The sequence below is a fragment of the Botrytis cinerea genome, chromosome 7 (genome assembly GCF_000143535.2).
Source record: "Botrytis cinerea B05.10 chromosome 7, complete sequence".
In the NCBI taxonomy this organism is placed as follows: Eukaryota; Fungi; Ascomycota; class Leotiomycetes; order Helotiales; family Sclerotiniaceae; genus Botrytis; species Botrytis cinerea.
Genome location: NC_037316.1, coordinates 307531 through 332427, shown reverse-complemented (window position 1 = coordinate 332427; position 24897 = coordinate 307531). Strand labels below are relative to the sequence as shown.

Below are 24897 nucleotides of genomic sequence, written 5' to 3'. Positions count from 1 at the left end.
TGGCGAGAAATTTCCTTCAATCTTGTTCACCACACTTTAATAAGACTCTCCTTTCTGTGGGATGTACAATATCGTAGATTAGCACTATTGTTCTTGGCATTTTGAGTCTATGTCGACTTTGCAATGAGCGATTGATGGGGTTTTACAATCTCAGATCGTCTTTTCGTTTCCACTTTCTCGGCTCTTGAATGTGGCGGGGAAAATATGGAAATGTTCCGCTTGTTGGTTTTTTTTATTGGTTTTTTTATTTTATTTTTATTATTATTGAGATTCGCGGCAGATATATCTATCACTATTGATATTAACCGGAGTTCTGTCCTGTCTTGTCCTGTCTTGTCCTGTCTTGTATGTATGTATGCATGTATGCATATCTATCTAAGCTAATCCCTCCAGAACGAAAAGAACAATCTCCAGAACGAGTGATCTGGTCTGCGAAATGACTTGATGAATAGATAATATTGCAAGAGCTAATTGGATAGACGTAATGAGTGAGTTTCATGCATCTAGTGAGATTTATGTGCGTGTTCCGGGCTTTGATTGTGAGAGTCTAAATGGCTATGTTGGGTTGGTATGTGGATGTTTTTTTTTGCGTGGAGATTCCTGATTTTTGGCTGTGGAAATGAAAGGCGGGTGAGTGATGTGATGTGATGCGATGTGATGAAAGAGGAATGTTAGATTTGGAGAATGTAAGTATAGGAGTGAGGATGAAAGTATATAATGACTTTTTATGGTCTAGAGGCCTTTGTTTGTGTGAGAAGGATACAGATGACGTAGCACCTACGACTGTAGGTTATAGATGTCAACGTTATATTATATCTAAAGAGCTAGCTATGTACATGTACAGGAGATAGCAGTCCTTAAATGAGGACTGCATCAAAGAGTTAATTTCTTTCGTATTCGTCTAGGGCTGTAATACAGTAGCCGCTAAATTAAAGCTATTCGCTGCATTCACATTCCTGCTTAATACTTCGTGTAAGTTGAATTCTAGATAGTTCTATTCGTTGGTGATACTTATCGTAGCTACTTGGTTCCCTGTAGCGAAGTATGAAAAAAGATGGATTTCACAAGCACGTGGATTTTCTCAGAAGCGAGGCCTGAATTGTGGTGAGTTACGTGGATAGTTCTTCGGAATATAAATAGCTATGCATGCTGATCGATTTGCAATGAGCCCTCAGAGAAATAAAACAGACGTTTGACTCGAGAAAAGGTAAGTCGGTGGTACAATTTCGGCGGAAGACATAAGAATCTAGAAAATAGTCAGTGTAAGAAATGAGAGTATGATTTCATCACAGTGTCTTAGTATCAACTGCGTTGCAACATCGTGGGCCTGGAAGAATATGCGTCAAGTAAAGAGAGTATGTCTGTCCTCTGCCATGAAGATATTCCCGAATTTTAGTATTTGTAATATTAGAACTTGCTTCCAATTTGTGGAAAATGGAGCAGGCTTGCACTGTAACATATGATTCGGATAAAAATGCTTCAAATAAGTGTGGAATACTATATTTGCTCGAGTAGCTTCGGATTCAATCGACTGGATAAGAAGTTTGCTATGTGAAGTCCTTTGGAGTAGAAACGGGATATTCAGTTAAGGTTAGCTCATGATTTGACAGAGACGTATAGTCAGGGGGAAAGAAGAAATTCTTATACCTAGTGTCATCATGTAGATATGTTGGAATTCAGCAACTTGCACATTGAGAGCATTGACGGTTTGAAGTCTGCCTTGTATAACAACTGCCGCGTCACTGTCTGAAATTTTATGTGTAATAAGGTGTTTGTATACAGAATCAAGGAACTCGCAAGCAGATACAATGGAAGGTGGATGAGATCGATAAGCACTTATGGAAACAGATTGAACAAATCTCAATCTTTGGAGTAGCTGTTAGGTAAGAGTTTTAAGGGTTACCCAAAGCTGTGTGCCACTTGGACTTGTGGACATACTGTATGTTGAGTAGTTAGTTGACTGTTGAGAGCCTGGAGATTAATTTTACCACGAATTCTTTCTTTATGTTGGAAAGATATGGCACGTGCACCTTATGTGCACATATAATATCTTCCACTTCAGGATTTAGATTTAGATCACTACAGCAATTCTACATAGTCAATAATACATGCATTCCACTAGCCTACTCCCTTAATTGTGAACAATTTAAAGTTTATCACTCACTACTTCTCATTTTGTGTACACCCCTGGATCTCAAAACAATCTGATTTATGGCTAGACATAACTATACTCAGCACACTAATAATTCCATTGCAATATCACTAAGAAAAGCCACTAAGCTTCCTGACTTTGAGAACAGGTCAAACAAATCTCCTCCAATATACTCATTCCATTGGACTGCCACCCTAAAATATCTCTAGCTTTCGCCCCCGTTGCCCTATTCTCCATCGAGATGAATTTTGAAATGATCGGACCCAGCTTAGCGATGGCTTCCTCAGTAGAAAGATGTTTCAATGGCACATTCAATGCCGTGGCCATAGTTTCCCACATTTCATGGAAAGTAACATCCGTAGCCGAGCTAGCATTGAACACTTCTCCCGATTTTGCTTTTTGGGTAGCCAGCAAATAGAGTCGTGCAGCATCATCAACATGAACAGTGGTCGTGAAATTCTTGCCTCCATCTACACACATCACTTCGCCAGCCTGCTTGGAGATACCCGTGAATAGCTTGACTCCACTGCCCCCTCTCCCAAAAACCCATGGTGCCAATCGTATCGCGATAACTCTGATTCCCCTCTTTGCCAGCTCGAGAGCATGAGCTTCAGCTTGATGACGATTATTGATAGGCTCTGGATCTACCGGAGAAGTTTCCGTAGTCTCTCCACCATCTGGATTTGGCGAGACAAATAATGTACCACCGGTCACAACAAGTGGTTTATTGGAACCCTCCAATCCATCTGCGATAGCTTCAACTGCCGCCTTGTCAATTGGCCACGCGGCATCATAGCTAGCGTTGGCTTTGGTAATATGATAATCAGTCGCAAGATGGAGGACAATATCTGCTTCGGCACTTTCGCGACGGAGAACATCGAGGTTAGTAAGATTGCCTCGAATTGGCACGGCTCCGGCTTTGAGCAACTTGGCATCTCCAGATTCAGATCGAGAAAGTCCATGGACTGTGTAGCCTTCTGCAATGGCAAATTCAGTTATAACAGATCCGATGTAGCCAGTGGCTCCGGTCATGAAAATGTGTTGATTTCTGCTCATGATTGTCGCGATGAAATGATTCTGAGGCTTCTATAGAGAGAGATATGTGTGGGAAGAAGTGGGATGTGATGTGTACAATAAAGAACGGATCATCTACTGGATATATATATGTGTGTTTAAAGACAGTCAGGTCAAACACAGCTGAGGCAAACGCTTGATATCTCACATTGAGTTTCGGAATTACAGTATATCTCCACGAAGACATTCCATTATCTCCATCTAATTCCGCTTGGAGGGAGTGATATCGATCGGATTGGATATTGTGGTCCATGCATTCCCCCACCAAGTTTCCACGCTAACCCCCCCCATCGTATTTACAACCTCCTTTCGGTTTGGTCATACTGCCGATTGATGGTGCGAAGAATTATCTTTGGTCTCTATCTGTTGAATTTTACCGATTTCAGAATGTCTCGCGGCATAAGAGAGATTCAGAAGCTCAATATACTATTCCTCCCCTTGACAGTCGTGGAAACGCTCGAACGTGTCTTCAGTTAAATTGCATTGGAGTAAAAATAATGGTGACTTTGGCACCATAGGATGGATGTAAGCGGTGGTAAGGTTTCATGGTCCTATATATAGTGTTTGGTGTTTCGGCAATGCATGTGGTCTAGATAAAGCCGATGTTTAACCACGTAGAGGGCATCTTTTAGATGTGCAACAAAAGAATCGATTGCTTGATTGTCACAGGCTGATCTTGTGGCAAATTCAAAGATTAGATAAGATTTGCGCTACTGGATCAGCATTATAGTTTATCCTCACTTCATCCAATCGACATGAAGTAATTTCTTATGTCGTACTAGATACTGTTGCTCTCAGAATTGACCTCGCAACAATATCGAACGATCATTCGCAAAATTCCATCATATACACGAAAGATTTCTATTGAGGGCGATTGGAATATTTCTGACAATATTTCTGGAAATCTCTAGTACAGGGCACCACTTTGCACTGGCGGCAATTGGCTAGGGTTGTGTAACCTTCAACTATGTTGAATTATATTCACAGGTGTAGATACATTGATCGGTCTTCTCCTTAATAAGGCGAAATTCTGTGAAGTCCATCAAGCAGACCATCTCCCACGAACTGTAGGTGCTCATATACTTATGTAAGGAAGGTGAAGTGTTTCCTCATCTCTTGTCTCTGAACCAGTACCATATAAGGATTAAAAACGCAGTAGAAACTTCATATGTCGACTGGATTGGAATAGATAGTTTATCTATACCTAGGTAACGGTCATGCAGTTTGAGAAACCTGGCAGTGATCCTCCAGGTGGAACATCATCAACACACTGATAACGCAAAGAGAGGATGTCATCAGCACTTTTCAGCTTTGCCGCTTACTCTTCATGTTTGCCCACGCTGTTCTCAAGATTCAAAACATAGAAAGTGAATGACAGCGGAAGTTGTCCTGCCGTTGCTTGCTTAAGCGAGCTATTTCGCCGGGAACAAACCGTAGGTTAACAGACCTTCCAATTGTTTCTTGCTTCCCCATCAACAATACACATCCAACATTTATCCACCATCTCATGCAGCCACTTAAGAAATAAGCATGGATATGCCTGCGAAACAATTTCCCTCGTCCATGTTTCCATTTAAGAACATGGAAGGCAACTCTGTTCAGATCCAAGCAGAGTATGCCGACCGCGACCCAGACAACAACAGAATTCAGACTGCTTCTCTCAAGATCAACTTACAAACCCTCAAGGTCAGCAATGGCTCCCCAGGTGAGATGGCACTTTGGCTATGAAATTTGTTCTCATTTATCTGACAGCCAAATCAGGAAATAATAATCTGAATGATGATGTCGACATGTCAGGTCTCGATCATTCCGTTGGCGGAATCATAAGCAATTTGAAAAATCGCAGATCGAGGCATAAATCACACTCATCTATGAACACCGGTCAGATTCATCAGCAAGCTCAGATGGCACGCATGTTACAACCCGCGATTCGAGCACTTCAATCCGCCACCGACAAAGCTATCAACAAAAGCAAAAAGATCTCAAGCCAAGATGAAGCCTTCATAGGACCAATTTTGCCAAGTAATGTAAAGAAATTGCGACGTACCCTTGAAAGCGATTCTTCCAGAGTGAGAAAGGAGAACTCCACCGAAAAGAAACGCAAACGAAAGGAAAAGAGCAACACTGTTGTCAACGCACCCAATACAAAGCCGAAGAAAGAAAGGAAGAAGAGGGACCAGGTTGTTAACGCTAAAGCCAAGCCGTCGGAAGGTGCTGTCAAGAAGCGTAGGACCGGAAAGTCGAAGGAGGGGAAAATGGACCACATGGAATATCTGATGGAACGTCGCAAGCTTGGGGACACGAAAGCGCTTGTGCTTGCCGATAAGACTGCTAGATCAAACGCGGACGAGAAGGTGGATCTCTACGGTCATGGACTAAACCCCGCAGATTGGGAGGCAACGTATCAACAGGAATACCAGGCCCGTACTGAAAGGCTTAAAGAAAGACAAGCTAGGGATGAGCAAGCGTTGATGTCGGCTTTGAGCGGTCTCTCTCTTGTTGGAACAAGAATTGGCGGTGATGATTATGATCTAATTCTCTAAGTCTAAGAAACTTTATCCAGGGGATAGTTTTATAGACTTTGCTGAATTTTAGTTTTATATGATTTGGCAAATCTGCAGCATGGTATTGGAATTTTTTTTGAGCAAAAGCTTTTTTCTCCGGTGTCATTATAGGAGGATGGCCATTCGTTCCTGCTTCCTCGTACATAGATACAATCTCAATCTATGATATCAATAATTTGACTACCCGAGTGTGCCTGCCTTCTTGAAATTTTGTGCGTACTATGGTAATTTCTGAGCCAACGATCAAACTCCACCACTCAGAATTTGTATGAATATTTATAATTTGGGGTATTGTCTATCCAGCCACGCTGAAATTTCATCACCCGAAGGTCTCAACCAACTATGCCCAACATGTTTTCACGGATTGCTGGATCGGTTGTGTTTGCAAGGATTCCAAATTTATACTGCCGGCGCCAGAGCTATTGGATCAAGCATTAAACTTCCTCAAGAATACGACCTCGATTTCTAATATGTTTAGTGCTGTCTCTGTTACCAGTGTCTATTTATGTATCATGACATTACTGTTACCCTCTTTTGAACTTGGTGGATCAAGTGTGAGCAAAATTACAGTGTTTGCTTTGAGCCTGTTATAATTGACCCAACTGAAAGGGAAAGGATGTATGGAAGATTGTGCCCATCTATGAGGAAAATCAAGTCGCCATGTTGTTTATTTTCGGCTTCCAACATTAATAAGATGCCTCTATTGAATTTTATACGAATGCCTCTCTTACGCCCTTTGAATGTTACATTTTGGCTTCCTTACAAATTGTAAGTATCGTAAACAGACAGTCAAGAGATCAGTTTTCATTCACGAGATGAATTGATTTGCCTCCTATACATCGTATCTCAAACATGAACCATGATTCATCTGCCAGTAGCCATTTGCATGCAGTAAACAAGCATTAATTCGCTGCCAAATCTGATTAAAAATCCAGAAAGAAATGGAACTACTTCTCAGAGATGCAAGTACTTTTTGCTCTGTGAGTTCTCTAGCCTTGTAAACTTCCACGCAATTTTCAAAGATCTAGGCGTGACATTCACGTTCTTTGTAGCAGTTCATTACCCAGAGATGCCAGATCCACCTCATTCCCTACCATGCAATCAAATTTTTCTATCAAATAATTCATTCATGGAGTTCAGTCTATTCATTTAAATTATTTCTGGCTTTTTGTGAAGCATGACTCATCTATTCATGCTGTTTCATCGATACAAAAATCCTGATAAGACGCTAAGAGTCTGCTGTACTAACAGTTATGTTTATTTAAGGACATTCAACTTCACTCGAGTACCTACCATAAAAATTCAACCTCTTTCTTGGCTTCTCGAGTTCTGGATTCTTTTCAGATCCTCTGTACATATTCACTTGATCAGCCAAGTCGGGAATCATTCTTTATCTCATTACTTGTACCATCTTTATACATTGAAACTCTAAGTAACGAAGAGTTCATTTCTACTACATGAACCATGGAGTTAAATACTACCACTGAAGTCTCTCATATAGACCAAAAATTACCTAGACGGATGCCTCCACGATTGTCTACGCTTTTAACAAATGAATTCGAAGGATGCGCAAGTCTTCCAAGAGAAGGGCGTCCCGACCGTCCCGTGATATTCCATTTCATGAGACATGGACAAGCAAGTCCCACGAACTATAAGTGATACAGAAAAGAAGCTAATTGCTACTTCACAGGCACATTCCAATGTCGGAGATTTCGAGAAGCGTGCCCAGATTTGTGATCCTAAGCTCACATTCGACGGAATAAGACAGTGTGAACAAGTTAGAACTGTTCTGAACTCAAATCGCAACATTCGGCAGATCTTTTGTTCTCCGATGACCCGCGCTATCGAAACCACCTTAATTACGTTCAGAGATGTAATGAAATTCTCGATGGAAAATTCAGACATCCAAACCACGGCCTGGGATGCACTTCGTGGTATGAAAGTTTGCATTATTCATTGTTCTAAGAATGTTGACTGATTTTTGTTTCATTAGAATGGGGCTCCATCCCCTGTTGCACAGGCAGTCCAATAGCCAAGCTACAAGAAGAGTTTGGCCACAAAATGGACTTCAGTCTCATCAAGCCTGGTTGGGAGCACAACAAAGAGATTTTCGGCGATATATCTCGGGCTGATAAGGTCAAACAATCGCTCTTCAAAATCGCTAAGAACGTGCAAGAATTGACTCGTCTTGGCGTGATATATGATATCAGAGACGGTAGCTTCTCGATACGTGGCCAATATTATGCGCCATACGAGATTGTAATTGTGTCACATGGTGGATTTTTGGAAACGATGTTGGAAGCAGAATTGGGTGGCAGTAAGTTCTTCACTCTATATTCTCACATAGACCTTTCCATGAGAAAACAAACTCGGTGGTCTGCGAAAGCTTCAGCGGGTACCAAGTATTGGACTTCCCTTCTATCTCAAACCGGATCATACTATATTGTCTTATTTTGAGTCCTCGAATGTAAACCAAACTCAGCTAACTTGATTCATTACAGAAGCCTCTAAATTTCCTTTTAGAAATTGTTTCCACAATGCGAACTTGAAGTCTTTCTCTTTCGAAACCATCAATGGTCCCGGCGGCGTTCGATACGGATTGGCCGAAACTAAAGAGAGCAAGATGAGGAAATATTCTCGTAACCCGATACCCCTAGGCTGAAGTGTGCTATCGCAGGCTCAACGAAGGATATTAATTGCACGTATGATTCGAAGAGTACTATTAATGATACACAAGAGGCTTTAAAGAGGCTTTAATAGCGATATCGAGAGTTTCAAGCACCTCAACGCTATTGAAATTAGCGGTGGATAGAAGACTACAATAGCCTGGTTATTTTTTTTTTTTTAGCACATGTAAACAAAATAATATGATCTAAAGCAAATATTGAACCCTCGATTTGTAGAGGCTATAGAAATTGACATCCCGTGAATTGTCATTGAGTGTTGATGAATGCCCAATTTCTCTGATGGTTGGAAGATGCCCCCTTCTCCGATTTGGCTCGAAATTGAACACCTGTCTGAATGCCGAGCCACAAAGATGAGAGTTGACGCAAGTAGTATGCGTAGTAGAATATGCTATGCTTCTTTATTATCTATTCCGCATTACCCCTTGATCTTCCCAAGATAATAGTTTGCCGTTCTTTATCTTAAAAGAACTGGACTAGATAGATGCAATGTACCATTGCAGGTGTAAATGCACCCCGCATCAAATAAATTTATGTGCCCGTTATTTGCTGTACAGGAAGGCGAATTATCATAGCAGACCCGAGTAACTATCCGGGGGAGGTAGACTTTAATTAGTATTTCTCATTAAATTTATTCAAGTAAATACACAGAGGCGCAAGACATAGTCCGCGTAGCACTAGCTATAGATAGACTGAATGGGCTTGATATTACCACAGGTACCTGCTTGGTATCGAAAGCAAGAGAAAAAATCGAGAAAATAAAACCTGTAGTTTACTCCCTCGCCTGTGAGACTCCCAGAGCTTCAAAATCTTCGGAGTAGACACGCATTTCTTGATTATTTTCCTGAGTGGCAGAATACACGGGTACTGCCTATACACTGTATATCGTCTCCATTATCTTTCTTCAATACCGGTATACAGTTCAGTGAACAATAGACGTAAGTTCTTAGTTCCACTATTGAGTGGGGATCTACAGAATAAAGCGCATGGTCGCGAGCGAGTTACGAAAATTAGAGATTTCGTGGATGTGAAATGATATTGCCAAAGCCATCACTATATTAACTGCGAGTAAATCTATACTGGAGAATCACTCTTATTTTTCTTTGCTCGGTTTACCTACTACCTACATAAATTCTAATCTTGTCAATCTACGTCGCTTCGCATGACCTGCTGATGCCTCAGGTGAGGTTATCAATGGTAAGCGAGATCAGGTTATCGTCCCATTCCACTGTGCGTGCCACGATCTAATTTCAATGGAAAAATTTATTCGTACGATTTGTGAGGCACAAGTGTTTATTAGAAGAGAACTGTTGATGAATTGAATATGAAACTTAGTCTTTAGGCTGTTTCCATGGTTTCTGTCATTGATTTCTGAGCCGGATAGCGGGGTATGGCATTCCTTTAAAACGTGAAGTAGCGACGGATGATGAATTCTAATCACATGTAATACGCCGATTTGCATCGAAATACAGGGATGAGATGCTATATATATGATTTGTCGTCTTTGAATATCTATATCTGATATGTATATCCGATATGATCGAGTTGTACGAGCGAACTATTAATATGTCCTATGCATTCTGTGGCTGGTAACTTGCGCTTCCTCCTGGAACACTCAACTCCCTCCCATTTTCGAAGCTCGGGAGTCTCATAAAAGCTCTTGATATTTCTGATGTGAGATTCTCTTTCGCTCATATTGAGGATCTCCATGGTCTCTGTATGTTGCTTTTCCTGTTCAAATAGCAGTAACGCTACGCTTAGTTTAACGCTTCGCGAGACTCCCCTTGAAAAATAGTGACCACCCTTTTCGGATTGGATGCGCAGATGCCGCAAAAGGTGTTCGAATACAACGATAGCTTTGTCTCTTTCGATACCCCCTCCCTCAATAAGAAGAGAAAGCTGAACTAATAACCGAACGATTGAGAAATGGCTAGGTAGTTGAGTTTCCACCCGCAAAATCTCAAGAAGCATCAATATTAATCTTTCGTCTTTTGTCGGTCATTTCTTTGGCGTGTCTTGTGATTGTTGGTTTTTGTTTTGAGATTCATCATGAGAAGTAAGGGAAAAAACAACTCTGGAAGATTTCGTCAGTAATTGTGGATCTTATTGCGTTTCCCCTTCTCTTGTTCACCATATATATGATGCTACAGGGGCTAGTTGTATAGGGAGAAAGGAAATGATCACAGCACAACTTGTGTCAGAAGTTCTGAGTGAATGAATGCTAAAATGAATAAAGAATGAGCCCAGCTGCTGAACGATTATATGAAGTAACATTAGATCTCGAACGTTGTTGAAGAAAACACGTTTCGGGTAAAGTTGATGGACGTGAAGTTTGAGTTTAGCAATGAGGTAAGCTTGTTTAGTCATCAATCACGGGGTGAACATCACACATCTACCTTGCCTCCAAACCTTGAGTTTGGTGTTCCCAGCAAACGAAGGACACTTTGACGTCCCAGTTTGTTGAGTTATCGCCTTGTCTCATACTCAAACCCTCAGGACCGATCGGTGATCACAAAATGCATGTTCTAGAGTTTGCTGCCATACAAATGAGGCACAGAATCTCTCATCAAGCTTGACCAGAATGGCCGTTTGCGAAAGATTTCACGAGGGTTCCTTGTCGATACAAGCACCGGCAGTTTCGAGCAGCCAGATACTTGGCTTTTTATTCCACGCATGTTGTTGTATCCGTACTCTTTATGCTTGCGTGTATACGTACCTTCTCATCTCACGCGCAGAAGTATCACGTCGAACTCAAACATTGTGGGGTCCAAGCTCATCTGATGACGGTATGGTATCTGCAACATGTCTCTTCAATTACCGACGAAACCCAAGACTATCCTGAGCAGAATTTCACCCTCCAAGTTCCAGACTCTGCAAATAGATTTGGAATTTACTCCAAGCCCCAAGGACTCAGCCAGGCATGATTGGCAGCAAAACATAGGTTTAGCGCCCGAATTAATGCCGAAGTCTTCCTGAGGTCGTTTGTACCTCATTTCTCATCCACTGGGGTGGCGATGGAAGGTTACCAGACACGCCTGACTATCAACATCCATCACGATGTAAAAAACATAATCTCGTGGAACAGTGATATGACGAAGCATTACTACGAAGCAGACAAACTTTTCATGTTCCACGCGAACTGTATGCCGGTACACATTTCCTTATCTGCTTATCGCAAGTACCTGTCGGTAAATTTGATCATTCATTCCTTCGGCAGAAGTCTTCTGACCGAAATGGACGGACTGAAACATTTGTCATATACTCTGGAATACTGTCCAGGGCCGACTCGACTGTACACAGCATGCCTGATCAGGTCACCGAGTAACGTTACAACAAGCTTTTTTATCATGCGTTTCATTGAAGTCCTTCAAGCTGAAGTCGTTTTCTCCTAACCGCTGGGGTAAATCCACTTTTTCCTTCATCCCACCAAGTGGCTTGTCGGCAATCTTGGACCCCTGACGATCTACCGGGCATTTTATCACCCAGAAGAAGGGCCCCTTCCATATTTTAATACCCAATGTTTTACATGTGCCGGGGAAAGGTAATTCCAGATGTCTCTCACATGCAACTTAACCACCGTCATTCAGGATCCAACTCCTTGATTTCCTCAAATTCCGCGCCCGTGATGATTCTTGGAGCTTTTTCTTGTTCCCGAGGAGAGCGTTATATCACATTTTCAGTCAAAAGTAGATCCCAAGTAGAACCTCGCGGATATTGGATTCCTTATTGAGAAGTCATTTTAGCAACCCCTTACCTCTGTGAGGAATGGACGTGGGCGTCAATGGTTGGAATGTGGGAATCCCAGTTTTGGGAAATTATCGATATTGTCGTTTGACCTCTTGCCTTCAAAAACTCACTGTAAAGTTAATATTTGGTTGCAACATGATTGACAAGTTGCTGTTTGTTAACGCCAATTATCTGAGTAACGTGTGGTCACCTTGAGGGGAGCCACAAATGCACTGCCGCGTAATTGCCTGAGTGTTGGGTTGTGAAGATAACACAAGTAAGTATAAGAAGGTCGAGAATACCATCCAAAGAGTGGTTCGAACAAACAACGAGACTTCACTCAAAGTTTATACTTTCGATAGCCGGACTTTTCGAAACTATCAACATCTATTCAGTTCATTCTAGGCTTAGAGTTACAATTTGACTTGGACTATCTCTTCAATCATGCCGTCGCTCTCTGCACTAGCTCCTCTCGCGGGCATTATTGCCAGTATTCCTTCTGTGATGGCGGGCTTTGATCCGACCTCCCAGAGTAATGTTGCGGTCTATTGGGGTGAGCTTACCTGAACTTTAGCATTATCTGCGAATTTGGTATTAACTCGGAAAAGGACAAAACTCATACGGACAGGGCTCTGGAGCTTACGTTCAGCAACGGCTTTCATATTATTGCCAAAGTAAGTTGCCTCTGCCAAATTTTATATACTAGCAAAGCTAACATGATAAAGATACGGAAATCAACGTACGGAAATGCACTAATAAAAATCCCTATTTAATGTTCTAACCAATATCGTAGATCATTCCACTCGCTTTCTTAAGTTCTATCAATACCCCAGTACTCAACTTTGCCAATCAGGGAGACCCATGCACGGTAATCTCAGGATCTACATTATTTTACTGCTCAGAGCTTGAGTAAGTACAAGTTCTCAACTTCTTATTGAGCACCTTATCTAATCATCCAATCTAGAGCCGATATTACTACATGTCAGAAAACATATGGCAAGACAATTATGCTATCAGTTGGCGGGGCCACATATACCGAGGGCGGCTTTACATCAACACAAGCTGCCACAACTGCAGCAAATAACCTTTGGTCATGGTTCGGACCTGATACTTCAGGCGATATCCGACCTTTCGGATCCGCTGTGATAGATGGTTTTGATTTTGACTTCGAAAGCACGGTATCCAACATGCCTACATTTGCAAATCAGCTCCGCTCGTTAATGGATACAGATACAACCAAAACATGGCTTCTATCCGCTGCTCCACAGTGCCCTTACCCTGATGCCGCAGATGGGCCCATGCTTGATGGAACAGTAGCGTTCGATATCGTCTGGGTGCAATTCTACAACAATTACTGTGGCGTGCAATCATTCGTCTCCAGTGCATCAATACAAAACAACTTCAATTTTGACACTTGGGACAACTGGGCCAAGACAGTATCCCTGAACCCTAATGTCAAGGTTATGCTGGGCATACCATCCAACACTGGAGCTGGAGCCGGGTACACTTCTGGGGCTGCCCTTGCAAGCGTCATCGCATACTCAAAGAGTTTCTCCAGTTTCGGAGGCATAATGATGTGGGATATGAGTCAACTTTACGCAAATCCCGGATTTCTCGATGCAGTCAATGCGGATCTTGGAAAGCCAGCGGTAACGGTACCAGTCACAACAACCACCATTACTAGCACTGTTACTAGCACCACTACTACCACCACTACTTCAACTACCACTTCCGCTACTACAACGTCTCCAGGCTCTACCCTCACGACTATAACAACGACTAGCGCCAGCCCTACTTCGACTGGCGGTTCACTTGTTAATGAGTGGAACCAATGTGGTGGACAGGGCTGGAATGGAGGTACTGTTTGCGTTGCTGGCACAAGTTGTGTCGCATATAGCATCTGGTATTCACAGTGTAATCCCAATTAAAATCCAGTCTAGTCATGAGAAGAGCAATGGTCGAGCTTCAGCATTTCATGACGATGCAGCAAGAATGTTATTCAACCCTTTATATCTATATATCTCCAGATTATTTCACATATTTTCAATCTATTCAATTCTTTTGTATATACTTGGAGCCGCACACTTATTCAACGGCTTTTTGGCTCCCTAGCTCGATCATTCGCATATATTCCATAGATGGGGAGAGTGGATGACGTATCTTTTTCCTTTTTTCAAATAGAACTTTTATTAGCAGCTTATTATATACCAATTTATCAATACTTCTTATTCATGTATAAACTGTCCAGATGAATTACTTCTTGTGATTTCATGTACGATTAGATGCTCAGTTGTAAAAGCTGCTGATTGTTTTAGCCTTTACACTGCGGTTATGTGTTGTGGAAATGATGATCTATTCAACTAGCTAATTTACTACCATGGGAGGTGGATTTATCTCATATAGGATAATGATAAATTGTGGGCAAATAAGGTATGCCACAAACATGCTAGTTGCATTCTGTATGTTATGATATACCAACAGCGACTTGCTGAAGATATAAATCAAGGTCTGAAGACTCTCGAGTCTCCAGTAGAGGCGTGCTAAGCTTCATACTCTGATATTTAACTGTTCAAGATGAACTATCAGACTAGATGTAAGATTTCAAGAGACGAAATCATTTAGGTGCCTTGACAGAATAAACTGTCCCATAATAATAAGTGGGCTCTATGGCTCCCCCTATCTCGTCTCAACTCTAAGCGACGAATTGATGCTGACAATCTGATTATCTAAGTGTAGCATAGAACATTGAGATTGCTCTTATATCCTATATGTATTAGACAAATAATTGGTCCCATGGCAAACGCGGTGATACTATTCAATTTTCTTTAGCATAACGGCTTTCTCAATTGATTCTTTGTATTTCTATTCTCCCTTCTCCTCAAAACTAGCAGCCCAGGAACAGCTTTGTTTTGTTCAATTTGAATAGCTATTTGCTCAAAGGGTAAAAGTATATTAATCCCGCACATGCTCAGTTTGAATAGAAAGCTTTCAGAAAACATTTTCTCTCCACCTACTGCCCGCGCCACAATCATCGTTTTTGAATTCTCGCACCAAGAAGTCGTCACTTAAATTTACCTATCCCAAAGACTTTTTCCGCTCATTAAATTCTCCAGTGAGTCTATTTACTCTACGTATGATTGATGCAACCTCTCGTTCATTATGGCTAATCGCACTTGTTAATACTTATGCTCTAGAGATGTCGGACAAAAAGGTACCCTGCGATACGGTAATAGAGTGCGTCCATCGGATTTCGAAATATGTCGCACTATTGCCTATCTACAGTATCCATCACGAACTCTTGGATGAAGAAGATTTTGCGACGTTCAAAGTAGCAGCAGCGGAGGTAGAAAGACTGTTGGAAAAGTTGGTTGATGACACCTTTATTCACGTCCTTCAACACCACGAAGATGTTCATAGGCCTATGAATGCCCCTGAAAACCCCTTCTTTCTATCGTTTAGACATATGATTTTCCAAGGAATATTAGGAAAAAGAAAGACATGGCTACCATCAAAGCCACGTATATGACATGGACCTTAAAACAAGAAGTCGATCGTAGTAGAATTGATCCTCACGGATATGATATTTTTCTTTGCCTGCACCCCGAAAGCATTTCATTTGGAAAAATTGCTTACTCAAATTATCGGTAGTAGGCACTAAGCAATGAATAGCGCTTCATTCCATGACTTGATTTGGGATATCGGATAAACTCAGCTCAGTAACCTTTGGATCTCCTTCTTTATTTCTCACTTGTCAATGTTTTTCCTCGTACTGTAGTAATGACTTACTCGATAAAAGTATTTAGAGAAGTGCCTGCTTACCTGTATGTTTGATTAGTTGGAAGTTTTACAGATGCTTCTTCTCAAGCTTGCCTCCTTTTGTGAAGGAAGGACGACATTGCTTAGTCAGACACTTAAGCGAGATTTCGAGTGTATAGAATTAAATAACGGAGTGTTTTTCAGTAACGCGAAGACCGAATGGCTTGCTGACACAGTGAATAAAGGATCTTATATCCATTATTCATCTGAGAAGTTCGAGCCGCTAGGTTGTCACATTCTAGACTGGTGTTAAAGATGGCCCTTCTTAATAATGATAGAGAAGAGAACGACTTGCATTACAGCATAATTTACGACATTTTTTGGGGGAATTTTTTTGCTTGGACTTAAATTGGGGCTGCATTACTAGAAGCAGATCTGGTGTTATTATTGTCGCAACTTTCAATCCAGCTTATCAGGCTAGCCAATTTTATCTCTTTTTTCGGGACCTGTCTTGTTGTGTTACGAATTTTGAATTCTAGTAAAATAACAAATCTACAATATCACTATTTAGGATAAGGAGAAAGCTGACACTAAAATCTTGAGTTCGGGTTCTAGGTGTTGACGGAAACGAGCTACTCTGTTAGTAAGAATTACGACAAGATACCGTATCGCCTTCGGCTCTGGCACCATTGAACCTTAGAAGGTGGTACAAAGATTGATAATCAGGATCGAATTAAATTTCGGTCTTTCTGCTTCTTATTAATATAGTTCCTGTTAAGTTTGCTATAGGCAACATTTTTTTTTTGTATAAGATGTCGAGCACATCTTGGGCCTTGGTGGACGAAATTCTTATGCATTACCAAGAGATGCCAAAAAGATTTGCATATTTGAAGATGCCTTTCATAAAGATAAGAGGGTGGAATGCTATAAGCACACATATAATACAGTGTGCAAAGACGTTTTATTATATTCGACAGCCCCCCAAAAATTTCTTTTTTCTCCAGCAGCGGACGTAGCTAGAGGAAAATATTGTTAAAGAAATCGCCGTCGCGTCGTATTCTTCTCATCAAACAAAGCCTGGTCAAAGATGGAAGACTTGAATTTTAGAGTGGGCTGTAGGAGGGGCTGAGCTGGTACAACTCTAGTTGTCAGAGTGAATTCCGCTAATTGTTGAGACGAGATAAGGGGGTACTCAAATACAGTCCAAATTTTATCCAAGTACAGTACCTAGCTACCCACGAAATTAATCAATACTGCCAACAGAGATATATGCTTCATTAATGCAGTACAGTAAATTCATGTAAACTTTTCAAGAAACTGAAATTCATAGTCGAGGGCTGAAACCATCCAGATATCACAGGAAAAGTGAACATTCCATTTTGCAAACCACGGGCACATTCCGATTTATGACCAGAAGCTCCCAAGAAGTCGATTTACAGGCAGTGAATCCTTGTGATGGGCTATGAAAGTATAATTCGCAAGTAATATTGATGGACTTTCTCATTGTTATAATCGCCTCGGTTAACAAAAGCGGACCATGTGGTGCTTTTCGTATTGAATTCACTTTCCATTTTCGCTCTCTACCGTAAACTTCCGGCACTGTAGAACATTCAACCTTTGCTGGTCATTGAAAGTCTGCCATTAATTAATCTTGTTAAATCTTCCAAGATCCGACTTCTTCATTTTTTGCTAATGTCGTACGACGGAGACGCGAAACCATAAGAAGAACCAAACATGGCTATGCGCAACTTGTCGTTGGAACCTAATGATTCAGATTTTGTTGGTTTATGTTCAGTCCTTCTGCCTGAGATCCAGAAAATTGTGAAAGATCGCAGAGTGTCGGAAGATTCCCCAGTTCGGCCATTTTTAGAAGATATATTGCGCCATGATGGAACACTTCCCGTTCTCAGAGAACTTACTAAAGTCACAAAGTATCCCTCAGTCAGGAGAGCACATCCAGATAGGATACCAAGTACTAATTTATCTAGAGCGCTGGTTTCCACCTTCAACAAAAGCATTGAAAAGGATGAAATAACTGCGCAAGACTATGTACGCAATAAACGATTGAACAATAAGAATCATTATCCGGCGATTCAAACAACCAACAGGCTTTCATCCAGTTATGTTGGTGCTACAATAGTAGTGCCACCTCCAAGGCTAATTCAATCTGTTCCAAAAACGTCAAAAAAGCCAATACCTAGTATCTCGTAGGTCTTGTCCTTCCATATAGAGTTAGTGATGAAGAAAAGCAGATTACTAACATTTGGCCTGTACCGCAGGGAAATTTTGCAAATGCCCCCGCTGAAAGACCGAAGAGTTTATTTTCTCAAAAGGCATGAGACTTCAGACGTACCATATTTGGCACAAACTAAATTCCCAGAATTTATTACCGTGGGAGAAGAGAAATTCTTTCAGATGTGTCCCTTTGCAGGTTTTGCATTTGATGTAAAGCGAATCGGGATATTCTCAGATCCTGGTGACAAGGCAATATATGACCCTGAATCAACCCGGAACAGAAAATTATGCATTGGGAAAGCGAAGATCATCTACTTGGCTAACTTGATAGACTCTACCTATTTCCGTGAAATACGAGGTTCTCAGTCCTCGTACGTTACAAGAATACTTTGCGGATGGAGTATCGAAAAGATATGGTTGAACACGAGGACTTGGGTACTGTTTGTTGATGGGAAATCTTTCGAAGAGCGAATTTCTTCTGCGGCGGAGTTGGATGAAGTGTGTATGCTTGGTAATTTTCTGGGTGCAAACAAAGAAGCAACCGGTCTCCTAAGGAAGTGGTACCGTAATCATAAGTTGAAGGGCCATCATGGGAATTCCTCAATAACTGGTAAGCATTCAACATCGGTCATTGCTGTGAGGTTATACTGGGCTTCAGTGGTTGGAATTGCAGACTGACAACAAGGGCCTGAAAGATTTGAATCACTTATCAGGGGAGTCGAATGCTTTGAGTTTTTGAATTTAATTTAGCCATGCAATTACTTTCAAACTCGAAATCCTTAGCCCAGTCACCAACTCCAGAACACTGGAGTGACTGGACACCCTCTGCGCGTGTTCATGATATTTTGATCGACTAACGTTTGTTTTCCAACAGGTAATTCTCTTGCGAATAAGAGAGCTCTGCAATCAGATATATTGCCGGTAGAGGAGGAACAAAGTAAGAGACACCGTGGAAACGATTATGTTGCGGATGACGTTCAAAACGTGACTTCAGACCTGGGATGGCGACATCGTGATGATTAATCAAGGAGTGATGGGTTTTGATGGAGCGGATGATGCGGCCGCTTTGGGGGAGCTACTGAGCGTGGGGGTTCTAACTTTGGTCGTCCACGACTTCCTAGATAATTCAAGGAGGCAAGGAACACATCAACTTATCTTCAAATATTTCAATAAGCTTGCTTGATACTGAAATATAATGATTCAAGCTCTAGAGATTCTATTGCTATCTCAAAAGATGCAGTGTTATCTGCTAGGCATACTTGCGCTTAAATCCAGTTCACGTAAATGTCAATCCTTAACCCGTTTCCACGAACAATTTCTTATCTCAACTAATGTTTCATTTTGGCCCCGATTCTGCATTTACAGATATCAGAGTTTGTACTCGCTTTACATCGTTACAGACCTTCCTCATACACATTATCGCTATTCATCCCGGGGTGTGACGTGACAGAATCGCCCCGCATTCATGGGTAGGATGCACATCAAGGATGTGTACCGTGAGCCAATGTGATGCTTCATGAATGCAGCCGTTGATGTTGAAATAATGATGTGATAGCAAAATTTAAGCACGCAACATCGCAGACGCATATAAGGTGAGCTGCAATCATTTATTTAATATTCTTCTTTATCTTGATATTGGTGTCCCTATTTTTTGTGAACGTGGCGTCCGTATCAGTCTTTCAAATTTCATCACGAAACTATGTCACAGGCTAAAACAAAGCAGTCGGTCAGTCCGTTCAACTTCTGACATTGGAATAAATTATTAACACTCCTCGGCAAGTTTCGGTCGTTTATATGGGATAACGACACGCACCTCAAGTCTGTTGAAGAGCGAAAGCTTCTGCGGAAGCTTGATGCTGCTATTCTCAGCATTGGATGCTTAGGCTTTTTCGTAAGTAAATCTATCAGTTAATGACTTTCTAGGTAGTTGTTGAAGCATTACTGAAACTGGTCACCTTCAGCTGAAATATCTTGACCAAAACAATCTTACAAATGCCTATGTTAGGTATGGCTGACCATGTTCCAATATTGTGTTCGGATGATTTAATTTAGGCTATCAAAATAGTGGTATGCAGGAGGACCTCAAGATGTTCGGCAATCAATACACCTATGCTGTGAGCCCTCAAGTTTTTGATTCCTTCTAACAGTGGGTGCATGGACCCATGAAACACTCTTTAACATTTACTCATTCCATGAGTCCTTACATCCACTCTTGATCTCATAAATCATTTCTCACGATCTCTCCTAGGGAACCTTTTATACCTGCGCATATGCTATTATGCAAATACCATCGACTCTCATCATCCAAAAAGTCCGACCGAGCTATTGGCTAGGGCTCATGGAAATTGGCTGGGGAACTTTTACTTTTGCACAAGCTGGAATGCACAGTGTTCCTCAGCTGTACGCATTTCGCTTTCTAGTCGGGCTTTTCGAGAGTTCATTTTTCCCATGCATGCTCTTTATACTCGGCTCGTGGTGAGTAAGCGCTATCATGTATTCTCTCAAAACAGACTGACAATTGAACAATACAGGTATACCAAGACTGAGCTCGGTAAGTTCTAAGGCATAAACTTACCCGATACCGCAAATTTCTGATGTTTCCTGTTCTCAAATAGCAAAGCGTATTGCTATATTTCACATGACTGCACCTCTTGGAACAGCGTTTAGCGGTTACCTAGTAAGCAAATCAGGTTCCTGAACTTTCTGAAACTCATAAATGCCTAGCAAGCTGCTGTTTACACCAATCTTAACGGACGCCATGGGCTTGCGGGCTGGCGATGGCTATATATTGTGTGTGGGGTAAGTGATACAGAATCTATTTTGGGGATTTTATTTGATATGTCTCTAGATCATGACTCTTCCCGTCGGGTTCGCAACAATTTTTCTTCTCCCGGACACACCGCATAACACGCGAGCCTGGTACTTAACAGAAAATGAGTGCACGCTTGCAATTGAGCGAGTTGAAAAGGCCGGAAAGGCAGCTCCCGTACCAATAACATGGGCCAAAATTAGACGCATGTTCACTAGATGGAGTATGTCAGGCGAAAATCGACGACTTAATTGTCAATTGGTTAGCCACCAACCCCATTGTCCCTCTTTCTTTCGTTCTTTCTGTTCTTCTCCGGCTTTTTGTTAGCCACCCAGTCATCCTCCCGCCTGCCTTTTTCTTTTCCAACTCTATTTTATTGGCTAGTTACCTCGGTGGAAAAACCGTTGTAATTATGTCATCGCTCTTTCCACTTGTGGAGACGTTGTTGGAGCTTCTTGTTCTGACTGTCTGGACTTATTTGAGCAACCAGAAGTGGAAGAATTCGGTCTCCCGACCATATGTGATCAGACTGCTGATAGTTTCCATAGGGTGGTATGCGCTCGTATTAGGCTATATTGTAAGTCGATCGCAACACTTCGCTTTCCACCCACTAATTCAATAAACTAGCTGTACGGGACAAGTTGTGCAGCAAGTAGCTATTTTGCTATTTGGCTCAAATCTGAGAAGTTCTCAGTTACCTCGCGGAACGTTATCCCATCAGGTGCTAGTTTGATATCCGCTTTCTGTGTCATTCTATGGGGTTTTGGTGCAGACTACTCTGGCAGCCGGTTTGCATTTGTGATTGGACCATTAGTAAGTTACAAGCTCAGCTTTGAAAATTGAGTATGCTAATTGATCGACACAGAGTTATGGGTTGATTCCTAATGGTATTCTTGCTGTTTGGCCGAAAAGCGTGAAGCTAAAGGAGTTTGCTTTTCTCACGGACGGTGTTCAAATAATGACTGCAGTCTTGTAGGTTTGTATTCCAGTGTTTTCCCGTACAATTGCTAATTTCGGATGATGCTATTAGTTATGCATGGGCAAATGAGATATGTGCAGGAGATAGTGAAGAGAGAGCTATTGTTATAAGCAGTATGAATGGCTTGCAATACGCTGTAGGTATCTTCAATCATTTGATTTCGGTAAAATTACTTACCGGTTAAAACGCAGGTGGCAGCCTGGCTTCCCATTGTCATTTTTCCGCAGACCGAAGCACCCACATTTCGTAAGTGACCTTGAAAGCCTTTTCTACAAAGATTAACTGCTAATCATTAGACAGGTCGTGGCTTCCCAGCTACATTTGGATTTGTCATCGCGGCTCTCCTCGCCATCTTACTTATCCAGTTTCTTCACAAGCGCGAGTTGAAGCAACAAACAAAATTGAACCACGAAGATTCTGAAGCAATAAATCATGAAGAGGTTTTCTATGTCGAGAATGAGCCGACTAAGGGGGTTGAGGGCGATGGGTTTCGAGAATTGGCAACAGCTGCGGCTGTTGCTTCCCACTAGATTGCGATGGGGGACCGGAGGTGTAGACTGGCGGCACACTCTCTATTTAGTTAGGATGATGCAGTAAGAACTTGAAGATAAATACAATAAGAATTTAGTAGCTCAGGAAATTAAGATCTGGAGGAATAGATTGTCTCATTAGTGGTATAATTAATAGATATAGAGTTGAGAGGGTCGAAAAGCCTGCAGTCAAAAGCTCCGTATGAGAAATCTAACTTCTCATTGAAATCCTGAACATTACCCAATATCCTTTTACAATACTCCCTTCCTTAGTTGTGCTCCTCCCCTATTCTAACAGGAAAAGCCTTGTCTGCCTTACTTCTTTCATTTCCCTGAATGAAATCGATCGCTCAACCAGAAAGTTTGTTCCAAAATACGGATTCAGGATTAAAACCACAATCAGCCTAAATATCCTTCGCTGCAGGAGTAGCTTTTACAAACATATCGAAATATTTAGCAAGGGCTAAATCTCGCTCATCCCAATCTTGCCACAAAGCAGGATCCAGTTGACACCGCTCAATGAACATGACCATGGGCGCCCAACGTTCATCTTCACTCCATGCAAGCATATTTTCCACCACATTTCCAGGCACACTGAAGTATTTCAAAACCTCATCCCAAACCAGCATAGGTTTTCCGTTGCGATTCTTTCCAACTACTTTCGACATATCTCCGGTGTTGAAGAGTCCCATATGCAAGTCCTGTAGAAGTCGGCCAATCAAGCCTGAGCCCTTCATTGCTGAGCCTATGTGCACATGAAGAAAGCAACCGTATGTTTGGTTCAGGCTAATATATGCGTCGATCGGCATAAGTTGAGGGCCTTTACGAGCAGAATTCGATCGACTTGCTTCGATTGACGTCTGAGGGGTGGTAGTTTGATGGGATTCTTTGCTCGACTGTATTGTATTCTTCGACTTTTGCAAAGTAGCAGACGGCTGGCTCCCCTTTCTCGACTTCCGTGAAATCAATTTTGACTGAGCTACTTGAACAGAATTTTCTAATGTAGAAGATGGTGGGGGCTCTATACCCATGCTCTTTGTAATAGAAACTAATTGACCTATGTTTATCATCTGTGACTTGATTGCTGATTGCGTTTTCTTCTCCAAAGTCTTTGGGGCAGCAATCGGGTCTTCGGTCAAGTCAATAATCTCAGGCTGTCTAGATTTGTTCCCATTAAACACTTTCGCATGGTTCGTTGTTTCGAATCTTCTCTCCCAGCTATCTTTAGAGTTTGTGGATCCAGGGGTAGGAAGCCGGCGCATGTATGAAATCAACGCGTTGCGCTTAGCTTCATCATTCATCTCAGTACATCCAAGGTATACTGCAAGTATTTCAATACCTATCAATTCGAGGTCCCAGTGTTTTATCATGAGACCCATCTTGGAATCGAGAGGTAAAGGTTTTCCATCCAAGAAACGTACAAGGCAATCAATCATTGTCCAAAGCGTCCCGATGTTCCATTTCGCAATTTGATCGTAATCCTGTCCTCTATTTTGGAAGTTCGACTGGATAAATTCGTACATGTAGACTATTTTTCCCGGGACCTTGGGCAATACGGGCCGTTCCGTTCTTGCGTGCTCTGGATCATAACAAATTTGGTCTTTGTCGTCTTTCAACATCCCATTGAGCTTTAAGTCGAATAGTATCTGAATCAAAGGTAACTTTTTAAAGATAATGGCTTCCGATGCCTCGGTCATGCGAATTTTTTCCTGACTATTCTTGAGGAATACTGATTGAAAGGTTATCAGTTTTGGGGGTTGATGGTCTTTATCTAGGGCACTAAAACAATGACAACTGTTAGTCTGGGTAGAATTAAAGCTGATGGTCCATAGCTCATGTTTTGGTTTTAAGGGGCAGTCAGATCTTCTTAAGCTGTAAATAGAAAGACACGACTTACAACTTTCGAGTTACGGTAGGTCTATTGATTTCCGAAGAGAAATCCATGATTTCTGACAGCTAAGGCGTCGTTCAGAAACTTTGTCGGCTTTAATAGATGGATATGTTAACAGGTTAGAATTTGTTGCAAGGCTGAGGTGCCGTTGCACATTGGAACATCTCCAAACCTGTTCAAAACGAGCGAGAGTCATGTGATCCATATATCATGTTATACTTGACTACGTAAGTACTGCAGTGCCCGATATACGGTTCGGTTGTTTAGGAAGACTCAACATCAGGCTCTTAGATGATGCATCTAGAATAGACATTTCCGTAATTACTTTGAAACTAACTCACGGTGCTCTGAGATATTCGAGACCATCTCATTATCAAGCTCTTTCGCAGTCTTGTTTAAAAGCTAAGATAAAAGTCACTTTAATTGCAAGAGCACCAAGTCAAGGCACAATTGTTATGCCATCAATCTAAGGTGATCGCTTTCGACGCTGAAGTTTT

At 41.6% G+C, this 24897-nt stretch overlaps 7 protein-coding genes across 9 annotated transcripts; 5 read left to right on the top strand and 2 right to left on the bottom strand.

Moving 5' to 3' along the window:
- Positions 1-2136: 2136 nt before the first annotated feature.
- BCIN_07g00920 (hypothetical protein) lies at positions 2137-3740 on the bottom strand. Its single transcript, XM_001556040.2, has one exon. The coding sequence runs from the start codon at positions 3206-3208 to the stop codon at positions 2276-2278; it is 933 nt and encodes a 310-aa protein (XP_001556090.1). The 5' UTR covers positions 3209-3740; the 3' UTR covers positions 2137-2275.
- A 949-nt stretch (positions 3741-4689) lies between these two features.
- On the top strand, positions 4690-5873 carry BCIN_07g00910 (hypothetical protein). The gene is made up of 2 exons (XM_024693810.1): positions 4690-4931; positions 4988-5873. Exons 1-2 carry the CDS (start codon positions 4757-4759, stop codon positions 5767-5769), a joined length of 957 nt encoding a protein of 318 aa, XP_024549599.1. The 5' UTR covers positions 4690-4756; the 3' UTR covers positions 5770-5873.
- A 1233-nt stretch (positions 5874-7106) lies between these two features.
- BCIN_07g00900 (hypothetical protein) lies at positions 7107-8670 on the top strand. Its single transcript, XM_024693809.1, has 4 exons — positions 7107-7425; positions 7481-7724; positions 7784-8107; positions 8292-8670. Exons 1-4 carry the CDS (start codon positions 7255-7257, stop codon positions 8450-8452), a joined length of 900 nt encoding a protein of 299 aa, XP_024549598.1. The 5' UTR covers positions 7107-7254; the 3' UTR covers positions 8453-8670.
- Positions 8671-12532: 3862 nt separating this feature from the next.
- BCIN_07g00890 (hypothetical protein) lies at positions 12533-14428 on the top strand. The gene is made up of 5 exons (XM_024693808.1): positions 12533-12753; positions 12809-12874; positions 12926-12939; positions 12994-13109; positions 13165-14428. The coding sequence occupies exons 1-5, from the start codon at positions 12645-12647 to the stop codon at positions 14126-14128; spliced, it is 1269 nt and encodes a 422-aa protein (XP_024549597.1). The 5' UTR covers positions 12533-12644; the 3' UTR covers positions 14129-14428.
- Positions 14429-17541: 3113 nt separating this feature from the next.
- BCIN_07g00880 (hypothetical protein) lies at positions 17542-19777 on the top strand. Of its 2 annotated transcripts, none has more exons than XM_001556032.2 (3): positions 17542-18163; positions 18236-18801; positions 19066-19777. In XM_001556032.2, the coding sequence occupies exons 1-3, from the start codon at positions 17691-17693 to the stop codon at positions 19212-19214; spliced, it is 1188 nt and encodes a 395-aa protein (XP_001556082.1). In that variant the 5' UTR covers positions 17542-17690; the 3' UTR covers positions 19215-19777. The 2 variants fall into 2 exon arrangements, with proteins under 2 accessions (XP_001556082.1, XP_024549596.1); XM_024693807.1 differs by having other exon boundaries at positions 18887-19777.
- Positions 19778-19852: 75 nt separating this feature from the next.
- Positions 19853-22595, top strand: BCIN_07g00870 (hypothetical protein). 2 transcript variants are annotated; one of them, XM_024693805.1, is made up of 15 exons: positions 19853-19917; positions 19972-20082; positions 20153-20196; positions 20257-20305; positions 20440-20666; positions 20723-20742; positions 20807-20868; positions 20916-20990; positions 21040-21261; positions 21549-21577; positions 21628-21813; positions 21866-21972; positions 22031-22115; positions 22171-22225; positions 22280-22595. In XM_024693805.1, the coding sequence occupies exons 1-10, from the start codon at positions 19891-19893 to the stop codon at positions 21567-21569; spliced, it is 858 nt and encodes a 285-aa protein (XP_024549594.1). In that variant the 5' UTR covers positions 19853-19890; the 3' UTR covers positions 21570-21577; positions 21628-21813; positions 21866-21972; positions 22031-22115; positions 22171-22225; positions 22280-22595. The 2 variants fall into 2 exon arrangements, with proteins under 2 accessions (XP_024549594.1, XP_024549595.1); XM_024693806.1 differs by having other exon boundaries at positions 21040-21577.
- A 318-nt stretch (positions 22596-22913) lies between these two features.
- On the bottom strand, positions 22914-24453 carry BCIN_07g00860 (hypothetical protein; the record flags this gene model as incomplete). The annotated part of the gene is made up of 2 exons (XM_024698300.1): positions 22914-24288; positions 24407-24453. 2 exons carry the CDS (start codon positions 24451-24453, stop codon positions 22914-22916), a joined length of 1422 nt encoding a protein of 473 aa, XP_024549593.1.
- Positions 24454-24897: the final 444 nt, after the last annotated feature.

Excerpts from the sequence above, each read along its gene's own strand:
- BCIN_07g00920 (XM_001556040.2), bottom strand. The coding sequence starts at position 3,208 with ATGAGCAGAAATCAACACATTTTCATGACCGGAGCCACTGGCTACATC.
- BCIN_07g00910 (XM_024693810.1), top strand. The coding sequence starts at position 4,757 with ATGGATATGCCTGCGAAACAATTTCCCTCGTCCATGTTTCCATTTAAG. Across the intron at positions 4,932-4,987 it reads GGTCAGCAATGGCTCCCCAG|GAAATAATAATCTGAATGAT; the intron begins GTGAGATGGCAC and ends CAGCCAAATCAG.
- BCIN_07g00900 (XM_024693809.1), top strand. The coding sequence starts at position 7,255 with ATGGAGTTAAATACTACCACTGAAGTCTCTCATATAGACCAAAAATTA. Across the intron at positions 7,426-7,480 it reads ATTTCATGAGACATGGACAA|GCACATTCCAATGTCGGAGA; the intron begins GCAAGTCCCACG and ends GCTACTTCACAG. Across the intron at positions 7,725-7,783 it reads GGCCTGGGATGCACTTCGTG|AATGGGGCTCCATCCCCTGT; the intron begins GTATGAAAGTTT and ends TTGTTTCATTAG.
- BCIN_07g00890 (XM_024693808.1), top strand. The coding sequence starts at position 12,645 with ATGCCGTCGCTCTCTGCACTAGCTCCTCTCGCGGGCATTATTGCCAGT. Across the intron at positions 12,754-12,808 it reads TAATGTTGCGGTCTATTGGG|GACAAAACTCATACGGACAG; the intron begins GTGAGCTTACCT and ends AACTCGGAAAAG. Across the intron at positions 13,110-13,164 it reads TTTTACTGCTCAGAGCTTGA|AGCCGATATTACTACATGTC; the intron begins GTAAGTACAAGT and ends CATCCAATCTAG.
- BCIN_07g00880 (XM_001556032.2), top strand. The coding sequence starts at position 17,691 with ATGGCTATGCGCAACTTGTCGTTGGAACCTAATGATTCAGATTTTGTT. Across the intron at positions 18,164-18,235 it reads AAGCCAATACCTAGTATCTC|GGAAATTTTGCAAATGCCCC; the intron begins GTAGGTCTTGTC and ends CCTGTACCGCAG. Across the intron at positions 18,802-19,065 it reads TGGGAATTCCTCAATAACTG|GTAATTCTCTTGCGAATAAG; the intron begins GTAAGCATTCAA and ends GTTTTCCAACAG.
- BCIN_07g00870 (XM_024693806.1), top strand. The coding sequence starts at position 19,891 with ATGTCACAGGCTAAAACAAAGCAGTCG. Across the intron at positions 20,083-20,152 it reads TTGGATGCTTAGGCTTTTTC|CTGAAATATCTTGACCAAAA; the intron begins GTAAGTAAATCT and ends GGTCACCTTCAG. Across the intron at positions 20,869-20,915 it reads CAGCGTTTAGCGGTTACCTA|CAAGCTGCTGTTTACACCAA; the intron begins GTAAGCAAATCA and ends ATAAATGCCTAG.